At 45.2% G+C, this 19,284-nt stretch overlaps 6 protein-coding genes across 6 annotated transcripts; 3 read left to right on the forward strand and 3 right to left on the reverse strand.

Moving 5' to 3' along the window:
* Positions 1-5,240: 5,240 nt before the first annotated feature.
* SNOG_07873 (hypothetical protein) lies at positions 5,241-9,743 on the forward strand (the record flags this gene model as incomplete). The annotated part of the gene is made up of 3 exons (XM_001798148.1): positions 5,241-7,421; positions 7,482-7,922; positions 7,983-9,743. 3 exons carry the CDS (start codon positions 5,241-5,243, stop codon positions 9,741-9,743), a joined length of 4,383 nt encoding a protein of 1,460 aa, XP_001798200.1.
* A 118-nt stretch (positions 9,744-9,861) lies between these two features.
* Positions 9,862-11,300, reverse strand: SNOG_07874 (hypothetical protein; the record flags this gene model as incomplete). Its single annotated transcript, XM_001798149.1, has 5 exons — positions 9,862-10,288; positions 10,345-10,440; positions 10,489-10,868; positions 10,927-11,054; positions 11,108-11,300. The coding sequence occupies 5 exons, from the start codon at positions 11,298-11,300 to the stop codon at positions 9,862-9,864; spliced, it is 1,224 nt and encodes a 407-aa protein (XP_001798201.1).
* A 2,017-nt stretch (positions 11,301-13,317) lies between these two features.
* On the forward strand, positions 13,318-15,047 carry SNOG_07875 (hypothetical protein; the record flags this gene model as incomplete). The annotated part of the gene is made up of 4 exons (XM_001798150.1): positions 13,318-13,383; positions 13,434-13,942; positions 13,995-14,408; positions 14,456-15,047. 4 exons carry the CDS (start codon positions 13,318-13,320, stop codon positions 15,045-15,047), a joined length of 1,581 nt encoding a protein of 526 aa, XP_001798202.1.
* A 448-nt stretch (positions 15,048-15,495) lies between these two features.
* On the reverse strand, positions 15,496-15,841 carry SNOG_07876 (hypothetical protein; the record flags this gene model as incomplete). The annotated part of the gene is made up of 2 exons (XM_001798151.1): positions 15,496-15,564; positions 15,734-15,841. 2 exons carry the CDS (start codon positions 15,839-15,841, stop codon positions 15,496-15,498), a joined length of 177 nt encoding a protein of 58 aa, XP_001798203.1.
* A 258-nt stretch (positions 15,842-16,099) lies between these two features.
* Positions 16,100-17,288, forward strand: SNOG_07877 (hypothetical protein; the record flags this gene model as incomplete). The annotated part of the gene is made up of 2 exons (XM_001798152.1): positions 16,100-16,318; positions 16,365-17,288. The coding sequence occupies 2 exons, from the start codon at positions 16,100-16,102 to the stop codon at positions 17,286-17,288; spliced, it is 1,143 nt and encodes a 380-aa protein (XP_001798204.1).
* Positions 17,289-17,754: 466 nt separating this feature from the next.
* On the reverse strand, positions 17,755-19,093 carry SNOG_07878 (hypothetical protein; the record flags this gene model as incomplete). Its single annotated transcript, XM_001798153.1, has 5 exons — positions 17,755-18,173; positions 18,201-18,527; positions 18,578-18,634; positions 18,687-18,886; positions 18,936-19,093. The coding sequence occupies 5 exons, from the start codon at positions 19,091-19,093 to the stop codon at positions 17,755-17,757; spliced, it is 1,161 nt and encodes a 386-aa protein (XP_001798205.1).
* Positions 19,094-19,284: the final 191 nt, after the last annotated feature.

The following is a 19,284-nucleotide window of genomic DNA, read 5'->3' on the forward strand; positions in this document are numbered from 1 at the left end:
TCTAAATAGTGCAATTAATAGCGCTGACTCTGCTGCACCTTTAGCTTAAGTTGCATTAAAATTAGCCCTTACGCAGGGTCTTATTCTTTAGAAATTCGAGTTTAAAAGAATAAGCCCTTAAGGATTTAGAGTTTCTTAAAGAATAAGCCCTATTCTGACCCTTATTCTTTCACCCATTAAAGATAGAGTAATTTACTAAATTTGCAATAGAGAAAAGGTTAGTAGTAGAGTTATTTATATTAGAAAGCTTAAAGAAGAATAGATTAGGTAGTAGAGTAGAAGTATTAGATAGTATAACCTTCTTACTATTAGTTAAAAAGATAGTAGTACTACTATAGTTAGCTTAATTACTACTACTAAACTTAGAAGTAGAAGAAGTTAGCGCTAGTTAATTATTATAAGTACTTTAACTCTAGGTAGCAGCAGTAAGCTAATAATTTAACTTAACTAATCTAGAAACTTAAGAATTAGTATTAGAAAGCTACTAAGACTACTAAGAAGTTTAAGAAGAAAAGTAAATTAGACCTTACTTAGTCTCTCTAAAGGTAAAACGCTTTAATTAATCTTTATAAAGCTTTGCTATAGTATTAGTCTTAATAGACTTAACTATAGTAAGTTAAGAAACGTTCTTTAGACGCGCCTTTTAATTAGCTTTATTCTTTATAAAGCGCTCTCTTTATTTAATATAAAGCTTCTTTAAGTATGCTAATTTATTAGCTTTAGCTTTCTTAATCTTCTTAAGACTAGATTAAGTCTTAGCAGTATACTTATTAAGCTCTCTTATCTAAGCTTCTAATCTTAATAACTTAAGATTAGCTTTACTATTACTAATTATTATTACTAGATTAGAGCTATTTAGATTAATAGTACTCTATCTAGTATTGCCTATAATAATAGGCAGAGTATTAAATAAGTATTTCTACTTAAACTAAGATAGAAGCTTATGCTGCGCTTCTATAGAAAGAGCATTTTAAATATTAGTAGTATCTAGAATCTGCTTAGTAAGTAACTTAGAAAGCTTAGAGATTAAAATAATTAGCTTAGTGCTATAAAGGCTGCTATTTAATCTACTTAAGCTTACTGCTTTATAAGAAAAAGAAGAATTTAATCTATAAAGGTTAGTTAGAGTAGCCTTATTTTTCCTCTTCTCTCTAGGCATTTTTTTAGGTATAGAAGAAGTAGAATAAATAGACTTATATAAGCTACTTAAAGAGAGACTTAACTCTAGATTAGTAGAATACTAAATAGAGCTACTAGATGCAGCTTAAGCTAGTTAGAAAGAAGTAGCATAACTAGAATAAATTAATTTCTTATTTATGCTAAGAGAGATATTAATATAATCTATTTAGTTATTAAAAGTAACTAGAGTATTAAGATTAAAGCTAGCTAAGGTTAAAGCGCTCTTATTATTAAATAGCTTATTAAGTATATTAGTTTTATAACTAAAAGGCTTAGCTTACTTACTATACTTAGATTCTAGAGAACTAGAACTTAGGCTAGAAAGATTACTAGCAGGTACTATAGTCTTATTCTTCTCTTTATTATCTTAAATAGAGGCCTAATAAGCAGATATCTTTAAAGAGGTTAAATTAGTTAAGAGTAACTTTCTATTAGAGCTTATTTTCTAACTAAAAGAATCTAAATAGAGTTATAAAGATATAAGTAGCGTAGCTTTCTTCGTACGCTTAGAAGTTAGATTAGATATAGTAGTTTTAGATTAGTTACGCTTAACGCTAGATAGCTTATTATAACTAGTAATATACTTATAGATCTTATCTATAAGCTTATTTTGCCTATTAGTATACTTAGAAGTCTATAAAAGATTAGTATAGAGCTGCTATATAAGATTAATAACTACTAATAGTTATAATAACTATATAGCCTATAGCGTAATTATATAAAGATATTATCTTAGTTATAAAGTAGTATAAGCTATAGTATAATTAGTATAAGAAGGTAACTAAAATAAGATAAGAAATAATACCTTAGAATACACTGCTTAGAATTATAAGCAGTATAATAACCTAACTTACTACTCTTATTAATATATTTAAGCTTATTCTTAGTTAAGTTACTTAGCTACTTAAGAATATAATTAGCATAAGAGCTTTTATAGAGTATACTACTAGAAAGCTTTAATAGAGTATCTAGAGCTAGATTATTCTCTTTAGAAGCTAACTTCTACTAATTAATTTAAGCTAAAGCGTATATACTTTTTAAATCTAATATCTTAGAGAAATAAGTAGCGTAAGCGTTCTTAAGATTCTTCTTCTATACTAGAGTAGCTATTTTTCTCTTTTACTGCAAAATAGCTAAGTTAGCATAACTAATAGCCTAGAGTTTAAGATAATTATAATATAGAGTACGCGTAAGATACTTAAGTACCTCTTAATTAGTAAAACTTACTAGAGCTATAGTTAGCAGATTAAATTCTTAAAGCTAGATAGTAGAGTATTAAAAGATTATAAGGCATAGAGTAAGATATTAATATTACGCGTGCTAAGGCTAAATGCATAAGTTAACTAATCTCTATAATAATATAATAATAAATAGATACTTACTAATTAAGTAATTAGAGCAGAGTAGAAGTAAGATAATAGCTTATTTATATATATACTGCGTAATATTATCTTAATTAAATAGAGTAATTAAGATAGAGAGTATATTGTAGTATTAATATATAAGAATAGTAAAGTACTAATCTATATAACTAAGCTAACTAAGCTTAGAAAGTAGACTAACGTTTCTCTATAATCTATTTGTATATTTAAGCTAGCTCTTCTAATATATTAGAAGAGTAGTAATTAATATAATCTTTTCTCTTAAGTTTGCTTAGCAACAACACCTTAGTATTTATAGTAGCAGATAACTAACTACTATAATATCTTAAATAGAACTTAGAGTAGCTATAGCAGCAGCTAGAGTAGTATAGGCTAATTAGTAGAGACTTTATAACTAAGTACGTTAGGAAAACTATTTTTTAGTATTTTGATAGTATCTATAGCAGCCTAAATTAAGAGATTAAGCAAAAATTAATTTTAAACGCAAATATTAATAAGCATCTAAGTAGTATTTGCAGTACTACTACTATAATACTATAGTATATAATATGCTAGATACTAACTAATTAGTATACTGCAATTATTTTACACTTAAAATAATTTATTAAAATATAGTATAGCTAGTGCAACGTAGAGTGCAAAATGCGTGCAAATATCTATTTTTTAGAAGTTTTAATATTGTTAAGATATAGGCTGCGCCTATACTTAGAAACCTTTCTATTAGCGCCTTAAGCCTAATTAGTTAGTAAGAAGAATATATATAAGCAGTAAATAGAGACCTTCTTAATAAGAAATATAACTTTATTTAGTACTATATTATTCTATTTTTATAGGCTAGCTCTTTATAAATATTCGTACGTATTCTAATATTTCTAATATTTCTAATTATTCTAATACTTACTAAAATTGCTAGTAATTTTGCTCTATTTTGCTTAGAACGTTTAGAACTAATATTAGCAAAATCGCTTATAATTATAAGTTTATCTACGCTCTACTTGCATCTTCTCTGCATTACTATATAGCATCTATTTTTAAATTCTAGTTTTCTTAGAATGCTTACTATATATATTTTACTTAGTAGCTAGTATTCTAATTACTATAGTATTATAGTAGTAGTACTATACTATAAGCGTGTAGGAGCTTAATATTAGATTAATTTTCTTAAAATTAATTTTTGCCTAACCTCTTAATTTAGGCTGCTATAAGTATCGCTGTAATTCGCTGTTAATACAACTAATATAACTGTTGTAGCTAAGCAAACTTAAGAGAAAAGATTGTATTGATCACTGCTCTTCTAATGTATTAGAAGAGCTGGCTTAAATATACAAACAGATCACGGAGAAACGTTAGTCCACTTCCTAAGCTTAGTCAGCTTAGTTACGTGGATTAGTACTTCACTGTTCTCGTGTATCAATACTGCAACATATAACGATTTAATAAAGTTACTCTAGTCTCTTTTTTTTAATAGTTTTAATAGTAATTTAACGTCTAGTTGCTCTATCTAGCCTCTTAAGTTTTAATAAAAGTATAAAATAAGCTTAGGCTCTACTACCTATCTAAGGTGTAAGCTCTTATATCTTTTAGATTACTACGCTACTATTTCTTTATTAAATTAATAGATTTTTAGCTAGAATTTTTTGCGTAATCTCTAGTTATATATGCTAACTTATAGAGTCGTGCAAAGTACTAGTTAATAGTCTTATTTATCTTCTCTAGTAATAACTCTTTCTGTACGCAGTAAAACCTCTCTATCTCTTTAGTTTTGCTCGTATATAAGCATCTATAGAACTTCTTCTTAAGAGAACTTACTTAGGTCTCTATTATACTTATATTAGATAACTTTAAGTAGCTTTTAATATGCTTAAATAAGTAATTAGCTATCTATTTAAGGCTCTATTTTAATATATGCGTAGAGTTACAGTCTTGCTAAAGTATATACCTACTACTACGCTTATTAAAATCCGGCAAAGGACACATTATTCTGCTGCCGAATATCCCGAATGGAGTTGCTCCGTAGTGTATCCACATGATTTGGATGAGTGGCAAGAGCTACCTGAGCAATGCACGACGGTCTAGCCCTTTCGGAACAGCCGTTGAGACGCATGCAAAAGCGGCGGAAACGCGTCGCTCAGCTGCATGCCACCTTATCATGCGCTACCCGAGAATTCGAAAGATGTCGTGGAACTCAATGTTGCTTTAACCCAGCCAATGTTATCGGGGCCGGGTAGCTGAAGGCCGGTCGTAACAGCCCCCACAATCTAGGCAGCAATCTGACAAGGTTTACCGGTCAGCTCTGATGAGGATTTGACTCCGATTGGGGCAGACCCCATGATATCAACACGGCTGAAATGCATGTCATGGAGGTTTGGGGGCAATGACCCGGCTCTCCGACCCCCATTCGCTCAAGTAAGCTGTTGTCCTTCCAGCCTTGTGCGGCAGAACGAGCTTCATGTCCTCGTATTTGTTCATAATGCTATGTCTGAAGTAGCCTCGAAGAAAAGCCAGGACTAGATTTAAGAAGGCAATCTTACCGCTTCCCGATCGGGAACATGGGGCTGGAGGGAGAAGATTATGGTATATTTAGGGGATGGCGCGAGAGGACCAGCACCTACTCAAGGGCCATTGCATCGCTGTTGTAATGCAGGCCTTCTTTCATCTCTGCGGCAACTCTTCTACAATATGTCTACCAGCAATTTTGATCTCCAGGCGGAATGGCGCGAAGCATGTCTCGAATTTATACGTGCCACAGGCATAAACCTGGATGTCAAGTCGCCAACCGCAAGCCAGATTGCAGCAAAGCTGGATGAACTCAATGAAGCCAAGGACATAGAAAGCCAGTCGAAGATCGAAAAGGCCAAACGCGCAGTTGGCAATACTATGAGAGCCATCCAAACCATTGGGACTCTACTTGCTCAAGGCGCACAGATGTCGGGTTTTGGAGGACCAGCCAACGTAACCATGAACTGTGTTTCATTTTTCATCGAAGCTGGCTTTGCGTACCAGAAGATTGCTGCAGACATCGGTGTCCTCTTTGATGAAATCTGTCCGATTATGGAACGTGCTGAGCTTTACATCAAGGAGCGCAGGGTTTTGGGGCCAGAGATGGAACTTACGGCCCACAGAATGCTGATAGCGGTCGTCAAAACTTGTCAGTACTGTATCGGAGTTCTTGGGCGGGAGAAGGGTTCCAAACGAGCGAAAGCGAAACAGGTCTTACATGCGACGCTATTCAAAGGTGAAGAGACGGTGCAGGCGCAGATCAACACTTTGGCCACCTTGGTAGACCGAGAGCAGAAGATGGCGGATGCAGTCACTGTCACCACCGTCAAGAATCTTGACGCGAACGTAAACGTTGTTATAGCAGACGTAAAAACCGTCGGTGCTGGGGTTAGCCTCATGAACGAGAACCTGGCAAAGACCCTCGCTGGAACAGCAGAGGAGAAGATGAAGCAGGAGATACGGAACAAGCTTGGAGTCGACGTATCCGTTGTGAGGGCGCTTCAATCACAGTATCGCACTCGCCGCGAGAGACTCAAAGGGGGCACTTGCGCCTGGTTGAAGGACAGCCTAGACTATACGTTATGGTCTGATCACCAGAAGACGTCAGAGCCGGTATTGATACTTTCCGGCAATGAAGGAAGCGGCAAGTCGTATGTCATGACCTCAGTCTTGCAAGCTCTTGAGAGGCGTTATCCGCAAGGTCGTGACGACTCTACGCGGATATCTGTAGCTCATTTTTCGTTCACTCGTAACGCCCCATCCAACCAAGATAGCCAAACAAGCGAATCACCCCCCAAAAATGCAAAAGCCGCGCCATCAGTCAAGGAAATGCTTCGCACATGGGCATGCCAGATCATGGAGAACGATACGTTCTATAGGAAGGATGTGCACAAAGTGTTGAACGACAACCCGGATTTCGACCCACTGGATCATTTGGTGCAGAAACTCTTCCTGGATCGGCTGCCAAATGGTGCAGTGTTCTACCTCGTGTTGGATGAAACCCACGAGATGGACGAAGACGGTTGCTCCGAGATCTCAAGCCTCCTCCACATTCTATCGAAAACAAGCGCCGATCTGAACTCACTCAGAATTATGATGACTGCAAATCCTTCTCTACAGCGCAAGCTCGAAGCATGCGCCCCGTCTTCCACTGTAGTCATCCAACTCGAGGACCACAATCAGCTCGACATTCAGAAATATGTCGAATCCAAAGCTGGAATGCTCGCTTGCTTCCAGACGATGTCCAAGGAGGTTCAGGAACTCAAAACTTGGGTTGTTACGGAGCTTCCAAAAGCGGTGGATAAGAATTTCCGCCTCGCTGAGCGGAAGCTGGAAGAGATCAACAGCTGCCAGGATGTGGGAAGCGTGCGGCAAATCATTGAAGAGATTAAGAAGGAAGGCGCGAAATTATTCGACTCGATTGACAAGGAACTACGCCTTTGTAATACAAGGCTCAACACAAAGCAAGTGCGCAATGTCAATGCGCTCCTCCTCTGGGTCATCTATGCTACATGGGATCTTCAGGTTTATGAGCTTGAATCAATTCTATACGTCCAAGAGCAACACAAACCTTTCCAACCCTTGGCCAAAGAGCTCAAAGAACAGTATTCCACGTTTTTCAGCATCGAAGGATCGGATGATGATCGATATGCGACTGTAAAATTGAAGTCTAATGACTACGCTGAATACTTCAAGAGTGCATCGAAGCAGCGCAAGGTGACAGATCTATCGTTAGACCAACCGCTTTCAAAAGGCCAGATCCAAGTGGTACAGCACTTTGTCCAGAAACTGTGTGAGCAGGATCTGTATGATAAGCTTGGATTAGCAGAGTTTTTTGACCAAAAGCTATCGAAGAGCGACGTGAGCATTGCTTTAGATTGCGACAATGCACAAGCTAGAATTGTGCTGTGTTGTTTACAGTCCTTGGCTGGCGGGTTAGGCGACGAAGCAGAATCACTGCGAGCCTATACGAGAAACAACTTGACGGAACATCTGAAACAAGTCGATCTGGATAACGCGGATCCGTCGATCAAGGCTCAAATGGGCCCTCTGATTGTTAAGATCTTTACGAATGAACAAGCTGTCCAATCCAGCAACAAGTATTACTGGAGCTCCTGGGCGTACAATGACCCTGGTCTTAATGAGATCGCGCGTCTACTGAAGAGCTCTGCAGTCATCAAGGACGTTATCAGGGATGACAAAGTTGGCGCAACTTGGATTGCCAATGTTGTCCGTTCAGGAAATCCAGATGTTGAGCTTCTACGCTCCCAGTGCCAAGCTATGGCAAAAGCGTGGGAGAAGGCGGAAAGCCCTCGGGACATCAATGGCGCTTTCACGTGGTGGTTCGGATTCTACAATAAGGTGCGTTGCTCCAGCTCTGATTACTCACAGGTCGGCTGTTCCCTTGCCTAACAAGCATAGATCGAGCATATGGGGAACTCAGCGGACAGACTCAAAGAGCCCCCACAAAGCTTTGACAACATATTTCCGGATGTCATCAACCACATTTATGAGACAGAGATTTCGCCATTCCTCAACAGCACGGAAGCTATGAGTTCTAGAAGATTGCGGAGCTTGGGCTTCACGTTTCTCAAGTGCAAACATGTAGCAGAAGCTATCAGATGGCTGAAAAATGCGCTGACAGTAGATCCTGATGATCTGCTTGCTCATAACGCATTGGCAGATGCTTATGCGATTGATATTCGCGCCCAGTCTATCTTTCCTGACTGGAACAAAGCACTGTACCACAAGGAAATCGTCATTGAGCAACTGAAAGCTGAAAAGAGACTATACAGTGATACTGAGCCGAATGCTTCGCGAAAATCAGCCGACACAAAAAAAGCAGCTTGGCTACGAGAACTTGAGAGATACGAAGAATCCCGGACTATTTTGTATAATCTACTGGAAGAAAGCCCGGAGGATGACAAGGTTCGACTTGAACTTGTAAGGACCCTGTGCAATTGTAAAAAGTTCAACGAGGTTGTCGATCTTCTCCACACAATGAAGAAGGAGGTGGTCGAAACGACTAATATCAGTGCCACTTCGCGCTTCCTACGATTTCACGCTTTCGACAATACTTGTCACGCCTTGTTAGTTTCCGCTTTCCGTCAAGAAGACCGATTTGAAGATGTGCAAAACTACTATCGGCTGGCCATTAAGGATTGTGCTAGTGAAGACCGTACAGGGCAATGGCAAACCTATTGTCTCACCAATTATTTGGCATCTATCCTCTTCAAGTTTGGCGAAGGTACGAAGGACCGTGAAGAGGCGATAACCTTGTGGGAAAAGGTGATCAAGGAACGTAAAGACAGCATGGGGCAAAGCATCATACAGTTATGCGAGGCTTACCTTGCTCAAGCTCTCAAAGCCGGGCCGGGGTCTCTTATCGCTGATGCAATGCTGGCAAAGATCGAAGCTTTCCTATCGACTACGGGTAATGAAAACGAGGAAAATGATGTATCACAGTCGTCTGTGCGCGCATTGCTGGCCCGATACTACCGAGCTATCGACGATACAATGAAAACTCAAGAAACTCTTCGACCCGACATGGAGCTTGCGTTGAAGTTACTCTTCGACAATGATGATGAGAATGATTGGCAGGGGTACCGAAAACTTGCAGATGCACTCATGGATTTCGGCGCATTTGAAGAGTCGCAAGCAGCTTGGTCTTTGATTCAGCCAACGCAGGGCATCTCGCACCTACTGCAGTGTTCATCGCCAACTGAGCCGGTCACCCAATTTGCGTCATTATTAGCGATTGGGACAACCGGTGACAGTACTAATGCGCCGTCCACGCCATTGGAAAATGAAACTGCTTTGCCTGCTCGTCCCACGCTCAATCGGGCCAATACCACAATGTCGCCCATGGGTCCGTTGCACTATCATTGTGATGGTCTTTGCGGAACATATTGGACATATTCCGATGACTTTTATATTTGCTGCGAGTGCATTGACGTTCAATTCAACGAAGACTGTCTTAGGAAGCTTCAAGCCGGTCAGCTCGAGCATGAAGTATGCGATCCGGGACACAAATTTCTTCACGTACCACCTTGGACTATTGCCAACGCAGAGCTGGCTCGGGACGGAAAGGTTCTTGTTGGAGAGTCAGTGAAAGATATCAAGCTCTGGTTGGGGGAGATAAAGCAAGCATGGAATCTGGACTTTATCGATGCTACGGCATAATCGCGCGTACAGCGAGCATCTGGGCTAGTTTCCGGCTATGAAGGAAGCGCTCAGATACAAGTCAATGCTCACATCAGTATACACGATAAGACAAGCTCCTGGTATCGTGAATATTTCCCTAGAACCTCCTGCCGCTCCAAACCTCGGGTTGATGCGCCTGCGCGCTACTTCTGCCGTTCTGCCCGGCAGTCTCATACGTGACCTGCACACTCCTCTCATACAAAATAGCCTCCTCGCTATCGGTGTCTTTTCCCAAGCTCTTGGCATGCGCTGCTGCATTTGCACCACCCTTATCCAGATCATCAAAGGACGTGAGCGCGATGGGCTTGTCATCGTTATTCGTATTCATGAAACTGTCGAGAGTGCGCTTCGCACCGCCGCTGCCGAATGTATGCTGTCTAGCGTTGTTTGAAAAGCCACGCGAACGCGACTTGCTGTTGCCGGTGGATGACGTTTCGCCGATGAGGCGCGGTGCAAAGTGCTTGAAGAATCGGCGGAGGGTCGAGAGGCAGCAGCACATGATGAGCAGGTTTGCTTCGATGAAACTGTTCAGAAATGTCAGCCCGGAAAGCAATCATGCGCGGATGGATTGAGAGCTTACATCCACAGACATCCCTCTCCAATAACCCATGTCTGATCGGCCGTTGTGAGTGAGGGCAGCAGTATGATCAGGCGAACAATTGACGTAACGATGGTGCTGCCTCTGTCAGTATGAATAGTTTGATGAGAATAGGTGAAAACGCACATTGATCCGACAGCAAAGATGCCCACCAACCCGAACTTTTGTTTCGTGGGCATCTGGAGCTTCAAAACAGTTGGTATGGGCAGTGCGAGTAGCAAGACGTCGGTGACTATGCCAATCACTGCTTGTGCAATGTAGATGCCACCACGATTGATGCACACCGCAATCGGCAAGAGCAACGGATCCCAGCTTGCGGCTATGGGTTTGCATGCAAACAACAAGCTGAAGAAGATTGAAATATAAGCACTGAGGGTCACCGCAAGCGTCGACCACACGAAAGCTTGAAAGATTTTGTTCGGGTTGAGGCGGGAATAGAAGAGCGCAAGTGAGCATTTGGCTGCCGCTGTACCCATTGCATACAGCAGTGGCGCCGCGAGGATGATCTAGACGTCGCGTCAGTTTTCTATCATCGCTGTGATACTACAGTACCATGTATCTTACACGTGAGTAGTAGCCGTATTTTTCAATGCTAATCTCCCAAGCGTGCCTTCCGACAGCTCCGTGGGCGATTCCAAGGAGCAGACATATCTGCGTAGCCATACATAGAACCCACGCCACGATGACAACAGCTATAAGACATAGTCAGCGAAACAATTCGAACACCATTTCAGGCACAACTCACCGTCTTCTAGTTGGAACTTCTTCATTATGACGATCTTCGTGTACAGTCGCTGAAGCAGGAAGATGAAAGCCAAAGTCATCTCCACTGCCACAACTGTGTACGATTGGGCAATGTACTGCGTCTGCGGATTGGCAAAGTCGACGACATAACCTGCTGGAGCCGGTATGATCGTTTTGACATCAGTGGAAGACATTCTCAATAATGCGGCAGATTGAAGCCACGACTCGAAGAAAGATGGCCGATTGATTCACTTCTAGATTTCTGCAATAGTGGGACTCCGAGTCAAATAAGGACTGCTGCAGGAGCCGTTGATGAAGAAGAGCGTGCCGATCTTGCCTTTGATGTCACAAGTTGCGACTCCATGAACACCTTGATCAGCGGTGCAACCCGTTCGTGGCTCTTGCACCAAGCTCACATGTTTTGCCCCCTACCTCGTGGAACTTGCAGCTCGGCAGGACAACCGAACGGAATATTGCTCAAGTTTCATGGAGTGCTTGACAAGCATCATGCTGGCTCGCACCTCCCATCAAAGCGTACAGGGCATGAGCATGTCGATCTCCACCCGCTAACAGAAGCACGATCGCTATAGGAGATGCGTCTACGATTTGTCGAATATCGTTCATGATTGGTGAGATCTGTAGAAGGATGCGAACCAACCGACGCAGGTCCAGTCGTTTCAGTAAGAAGTTTTGTGGGTTCAAGGGCAAGGGGTGTGGGACCGATTGGTTTGACAATCTCTTCTGGGGTCCAGGGATCGCATCGGAGTGCTCTTCCGTGCTCTCTTCATAGACGGCCCTTGCACTCCCTAAGAGTGTCAAGAGTATTGGCAGGCTAAGCATATTTTACGTCGTTGGTGGCGTGCTTGAAAGTGATGACTACATATGCCGACACTCTCAATAATCCTTCGCTTCGCTGCTAGCTATGGCTTCGTACCATCTTAGGTCGTGGCTCTGAGAAACATAAAGTATTGCCATTCAGAGCGAGAGGGTGGTATCAGCATTGTACTAATCATGCCCATTGTTACCTTTCTTTTGGAGCCCGTTATACCTGCCTGGGTTTTGGAATGACGTTCAGGGGCATGACAAGACGAAATCAGGGCAGCGGATTACATGCCAGTAAATATAGCAAGGGTCGTGACGTTCCTCCACCCAACGTGGGCGCCGTTAAGATTTCCAAGTCTGGTCAACTCCGGGTGATGGCCGCCGTTTGAGAAGTAACGGGCAATAGATACCGAGCCGCTGCACGGCACAGCGTTAACCTCACGTCGTAATCCGGACAAATGAGAAGCATTGCTGGTGTCGGATGCTAGTAGCCGGCGACCGCACCGTTCGATGCCGTTGTCATCGGGGTAAGGATCCCCCTTCCAGACCGGTGGATCGGGCTGTTGCCAAGCTGCCCCAACTCTTCGTCCCGACGAGACGGGTCGTTCAATATAGGCCCGATCCCATCTTTTCACTACCGGGACGACCAAGTAGCAATTTTGTTGTTGATGTGTGGGTCATGTCCCCCCTTGGCGAGCGGGTTCTGCACACGCGAGGATGCGGCGCAGCCATCTCTGGGCCGCGGGCAGCATGGTTCGAAAAATGTTCGTACCACAATGCCGCGAGGTATTGAATCTCTCCTCCATACCAGAAGATACGTCAACAGCAGATAGAGCACTCATAGTCTCATACCCACCGTCTATTTAAATCATATTGGTTGTGGATGATAGTATGTCGGAGAAAAGCGGGTGGCTGTTTTGTGCAAGGGTCCCCGCCGGCGGGCCACGGTATCCACTGGATTCAACGCACTATACCCCAGGCCGGGTATACGCGCGACTTAACGTGCGAAGATGCTAGAAGGCGTACCTACAGTAGAATCAGTCCCTGCAGGATGCCAGGGGAGCACCGAGTCATATGTGAGGGGTACCGTTACCATCCTTCAGGCAAGACATCCTCGACCCCCACCCAGCATCGCTTCCGGAGAGACAAGAGTCGATCTCAAGGTCGAGTCTGCAAGTGCAAATTTGCCCCTGCTGCGTACGACTCGTCGACTTGATGCATCGTGTCTAGTGTCGGACGTAGCCCAGGAAAGGATGCAGGTGGCGGTGTGTTGATTCCAGTATGTGGTTGCGCTCTCAGATAAATCTGGGTCACGCCGTGGTCGTTGCGTAACTCTTTCATCGTACCATTTTCTGGTCCAGTCGCAACCCTCCTAACACGACTTCGACCATGTTGGGAGCCATTATCGCCGTGCTCCTGGGTCTTCCCGTGGCTTGGGCACAGAACAGCACTTGCGTATGACCTGTCTACCTCTGATCTTTCGATTCTTCTAACGCGATGTGCAGTGTCAAGCTCTCCAAGATGCTGGTCTTGCCCATGTCTTGTATCCCAACTCGACAGACTACGCAAATCGTACTGTGTCGTACTGGTCTGTCAGTGCGCAACTGGAGCCGAGTTGCATTGTCCAGCCAACATGTACCTCTGATGTGGTCAAAGTGGTAGATACGCTGGTAAAGGGCGAGAGCTGCTCTTCGACAAAGTTTGCCGTGCGCTCAGGTGGACACACTGTATGGGCGGGATCGAACAACATCAACAATGGTGTCACAGTCGATCTTGGCTTGATGAAGACTGTCACCCTGGATAAAGAGGCTTCAGTCGCCTCGATACAGCCTGGTGCAAGGTGGATGCATGTGTATGGCGCTCTTGATCCCGAAGGCTTTACTGTTCCTGGTGGAAGAGCTGGAAGTGTTGGTGTCGCAGGCTTTTTGACTGGCGGAGGCAATTCTTTCTTTACTGCCCGCAAAGGTTTTGCTTGCGACAACGTAAAGAACTTCGAGCTCGTAACTGCGAGCGGGTGAGTCGATCCTCTGAAACAGATCGAAGCATGAGGACTAACTTGATGGCAGCGAGGTCATAAACGCAAACGAGAAGGAAAACCCTGATCTTTGGACGGCACTGAAAGGTGGTTCCGCCGCAAACTTTGGCATTGTGACGCGTTTCGACATGTTCGCTTTCCAGACCGGCAACCTCTGGGGCGGCACAGCAACCTACAACAAGTCGGCCACAGCTCAGCAGATCGATGCGTACGTGAAGTGGACCGACAACGTGGAAAACTACCCTGATGGCAGCTCGATCATCTTCTGGAGTTACTTGCCCGTAATGGCCGACATCGTCATCCTCGCTGCCTACGAGGATACCCAAGGCAACGAAGCGCCCGCTGGGTTTGACAACTTCATGGCCATTCCCCGCATTGGCGACACCCTGCGAGTCGACAGCCACAAAGCGCTGACAGACGAGCTCGAGCAAGCCACTGGCTATCGGTTAGTTTCTTCCTCGTCTACCATATTCCCATACTGACGTTATACAGCGACATCTGGTTCACCATGACCTTTGCCAACGACGCCGAAATTTTCACCAAGATTGTCGAGCTCAATGAGGAGTTCGTCAACGAGTGGAAAGCGAACAACGACCCGGACTTCATTACTCAATGCATGTTCCAGGCAATTCCCACGATCTTCTCCAAGCACAGTGTTGAACGAGGCGGCAATGTCATGGGACTTGACAAGGAAGACAGGAACGGCATCATGCTGCTTTTCGACATCGCCGTCAAGACTGCTGATCAAGAAGCCGTCGCACGTCCGCTTCTGCGCTCCTACGCCGAGAAGATGCAAGACTTTGCGCGCAGCAAGGACGGTCTTCTCAATTGGCAGTTCATGAACTACGCCGACGCGTACCAAGACCCGTTGGCGAGCTATGGCACAGAAAACGTGGAGAAGATTCGGGCTGCGGCGCGCAAGTTCGACCCCAAGGGTATTTTCCAGACAAAGGCTCCAGGAGGATTCAAGATCTCCAAGGCAGGTTCCGCGACTGGTGGCGGCAGTGGTGGAGTGGAGACGAGAGCGCTCTTCGGCAATGTCGAAGCAGAGCTTAGCGCTATTGCAAACATGAGCGATTCGTAGTTTCAAACCATGCTGTCGCAGAGATGATGTATTCCTCTTGGCGAATTCTATCGCAATATCATGAATTTAGTGTTTAGACACTCCAATCAATGACTTCTAGAGCGACCCATGGGGCGCAGTGCACAAGTTTGGGGGGCTGTAATAATTACTCACCAACCCACAATAGATTGACAGCGAAGTGGACTAGCTAGCACTAGTCTTGTTCATCCGATGCGAGGCGATAATCATGGGTGATTCAGGGTCCGCGGGGGAGGGAGCCAACCCGCATAGATCTCGGCTGAGGTTGCCGCGGAGGCAATACCCACAACGCCGATGAAGCCTCCGGCGGTTATCAAGCGCGCAATCTTTGTGTCTCAGTGAGTCTCTCTGGCCGAAAGGACTGTTCTGAAGTACAAGTGTGTAACCGTGGCGCAGAAGGCGGCAGTCAATCTTCGGCTCGATGCCCAGCTCAATGGGCTTTTTGCTCGCCGATCATTTCCCTTGCTGATTCGGTAGTTGGTCCGCTTTGCCTCTGGATCTCAAATATGCGTAGACGGCTTGTGGTTGATGATAACGATGGAAAATGGAACATGCAGGAACAATGCTCGGAGCGGAAGGTCTACCTGTGGCGCTCCCGGGCAACGGCCTTCCGAACTCTAGCGCGCAGCCAACGAACTTTGCACCTCCCGCCTAGTCGCAATACATACCAGTATGTTGCCCAGCCTGTGCAGTCGACGAAATTTTGTGAGACGGCGCGGTAATGGTCTGAACATCGAGGCCGCGCTCCAAGGACTGCTCGTAACAAGCGTGCCCATGGTGCGCGCTCACCTTCACAAGGCCAAGCTTTGTCAAGAGACGGCTCGTTAGCATGAGGACTAAGGAATGGGCCGTGTGGAAGTAATATGTTTTCTAGACGTCGTTTCTGTTCTGATCACTGCTCGACGATGACCGTGGTGACATACTCATCATGCGTAGACTCATTGTTTTCCTCTCCTCACTCTCGACAGTATCGCCATTCCCTTGGGTACCTGCTCAACAAGGGATCGACCCTGAGCCATTGAGACTCCATCGCCATGACAGAAGACAGGCTCACTGCCCTTTCAACGCCAATCACGAACCAGCCGCTCCGTACAACGCCAGCTTCCCCTACACCGGCGCGCGGAACGGTTTGCCAGGAACTCGGGAAAGGCGGTATCAGGGTGCCTGCACATGGAGATACGGCACATGCTTTCAAGGCACCGACATCCAAGGACATCCGCGGACCATGTCCAGGCCTCAATGCGGCAGCAAACGTGAGAATTCCTGCCAAAATCGTCGCCACTCAGCTAACAGTATCAGCACAATTTCATAGCACGCGATGGCATCACGACGTTCAACGAGCTCATGGATGCCCAGCAGAATCTGTGGAATGTGAACTACGACCTCGCCCTCATCCTTGCTGTGATCGGAGTCGTCCAAGATGGGGACATAATCACAGGAAAGCTGAGCATCGCCTGCGACGCAACGTCCCGCACAGCAGCTCTCGGTGGTCTCAACCTTCTTGGACGGCAGCCTGGCTTGAACAGTCACAGCAGATTCGAGGCAGATGCGTCGCTTACACGGAACGATTACTTCACCCACGGCGGCGATAACTACTCCTTTAATGGCACACTGTTCGCCCGGATGAAGGAAGTCGCCGACCGCGTTTCGGGCGGGAACTTTGACCAGAAGGCCATGGCTGCGTACAGAAGCCAGCGCTACGACGAGTCTCTTGCTGAGAATGGCAACTTTTTCTGGGGACCTTTGGCTATATTGCTTTACGGAGCGTCTTCCTTTGTGTACGAGCTCTTCGCGCCATACGGTGGCCAGGCGGACCTCGCTTCCGTCTCATCGTTCTTCGGCACAACGCAAGACTCAAACGGAGAATGGCAACATACAGCCGAGCGCATTCCAGATGGCTGGCACAACCGGAGATATCCATATACAACGGCATCTGGTGTGGAGCAGATTCTAGCCCAGCTCCTTGCTTATCCCAAACCGTTCGGTGGTAATATCGGACCGAACAACTTCAACGCTCTAAACTTTGGTGTCATACGGGATGGCAAGTTACCCGATAGCGCAACGGCTGGAGACATCCTTTGTTTATTGTATCAGCTGGCTACGTCTCAGGTTCCGAATACCCTGACGGGTGTTCTCGCTCTGCCGATAAACTTGGTGAAGTGGTCCGCCAGCAAGCTAAATCCCGTGTTTGATAATGCAGGTTGTGCTCTTGCTCCTCTCTAGCGTATATGCCCCTCCGAACACTTTTCTTGAGGCTCTTAGATCAAGTCGCTTCACGCGAGCTTCTAGCTGAGCAATCGTGTCTCGTCAATTTAGATTCCTTAGCGTTTTTGTCAACCCCGGCACGATGTGTACTTCTCTTGTATATGTTGCCTATGCACGTGTTTTCGCATGTCTCGAGCAGCTTACGATAATCGCCGTCCCATACATTGATCATGTTCAACATCTTATTCCCAATCTGGAAAACAATTCAGGTCATCATCCAACACCCATTCGCTCCCATTCGCTGCATCGCGCATAGAGAATACAAAACAAAATAGAAAATCACATGCCGGCTTACCCACGTAACTGGGCAAATTGGATCATATTTTTGCACATCGATATCTACTCCAAAGCACATTTCATAAATTCGTACTCCATTCATACCACTCTTCTTCGTGTTTCTTCAGAACTAAAGCTTCACAACTACTCAAGAAAGATTTGGAAACTTTTGCGCACCAGCCAGCCCCAAAGCGGTCTCAGAGCCCGTCTTCACAACACCAAACGTGCTCTCATCTGTCCAAAACTCAAAGTCGTTCGCGCCCTTACCCGGCTTGTTGATCTGCCAGATCATCCACGGCACCTTCAGGTTATTGAAGACGTCAATGTGCTGGCCAACAACATTCGCCTTGTCGGCACCCGAAGCACCAAACTCTTCGAATAGGACGAGTTTGTTGGCGTCCTGGGCGCGCTCGAGTGCGATGGGCGCTTTGTTGCGGAATTCAGAGACGCCGCTGTAGGAGTGGATGTCGACGAGGTCGAGGGTTGGGCATGCCCAGTTTTCGGGGATGTCGGAGTTGGGGAATTCGTTGCCGCCGCCTGAGTTTGGAGTTAGCTTGATTGCGCATGCTGAAGGAAGTGCGAAGCGTCACTTACCAGTTGAGATCAAGATTGCGCTGTTTCCCATAATGCTGCGCATCTTCTTGCTGCGGTCGCACCACCAAGCCGGAGCTGGCGCAATATTGTTGCGCAAATGACCCTGTCCTTCGTTTTGGATGTTGAAGGAGAATATGTGCTCCGATAAATCTTTCCATTGCGGCGCACCTGGAAGAAGCGTGTTCTTGTGCTCAAGGATGTGGGTAAGGCGGTTATCAAAGTCGGAAATTGGTGATGGGTCCTGGTAGAAGAACGTCACATCGTTCTGCGCAGCGGGCTTTACTGCACAATCCAGAGCTGGAAGCTTGTACTTTGAGACATATGTATCTATTCAATGGTGTTAGCAGAGTCGTGGAAATGAATATGAATCGTCTAACCATTCCCCCAGCAGCCCAACTGGTAGCGATCATGCATCGCGATGATCAATTTGATGCCTATTCAAGTCAGTCATATACTCGATCCATCTATTTACGAGTCGACTTGTACCTCTTTCACGAGATTCTATCATCAGCTGATCAATGGCCCTCAACTGCGTGTCATCGTACGTGCCAACTTGGTTAGGCTCGATGTCTGGCATATTGACGGAACCCGTAGCCTTGTTGTTCGCTGGCGTAAAAGAGATGAACAACCGTAGTGTTTTGAGTTTCGCATCTTTGATAGCATCGAGGACAGCGATGCGGTCGGCGCTGGTACTGGTGAGCCGACATTCGGTGAAACGAATCAAGCTGTACTTACGTCTGGTAAGCGTGAAGGAAATAGGAGTTGACGCCAGCCCAGCTTGTTGAGATTTCTCGTTGTTTGGGCGAAGCATGCGGCCTCGGAGGTCCTGGTGGATGCGCCGCAACGAAAGGCGCAGTGACTGCTAGCGGAAGGAACACTTTGAAGAGCTGCATGTTGATGAAGAGGGTAGGAGCGATGATGCTGTGATAGTTCTCAGTAGGCGGGATATCAGCTAGCCTTATACGCATCAGCCTCGCCTGCTCCTGGAGTTGTTATTTGCTTTTCTCCACATAGTCTACTATTCTAGTATGACAGGACTTCAGTGTCGTGAGTAGCAGTTCGGTACACTTTCGGTACACCATGA

The sequence above is a fragment of the Parastagonospora nodorum genome (assembly GCF_000146915.1).
Source record: "Parastagonospora nodorum SN15 chromosome Unknown scaffold_12, whole genome shotgun sequence".
Lineage (NCBI taxonomy): Eukaryota > Fungi > Ascomycota > Dothideomycetes > Pleosporales > Phaeosphaeriaceae > Parastagonospora > Parastagonospora nodorum.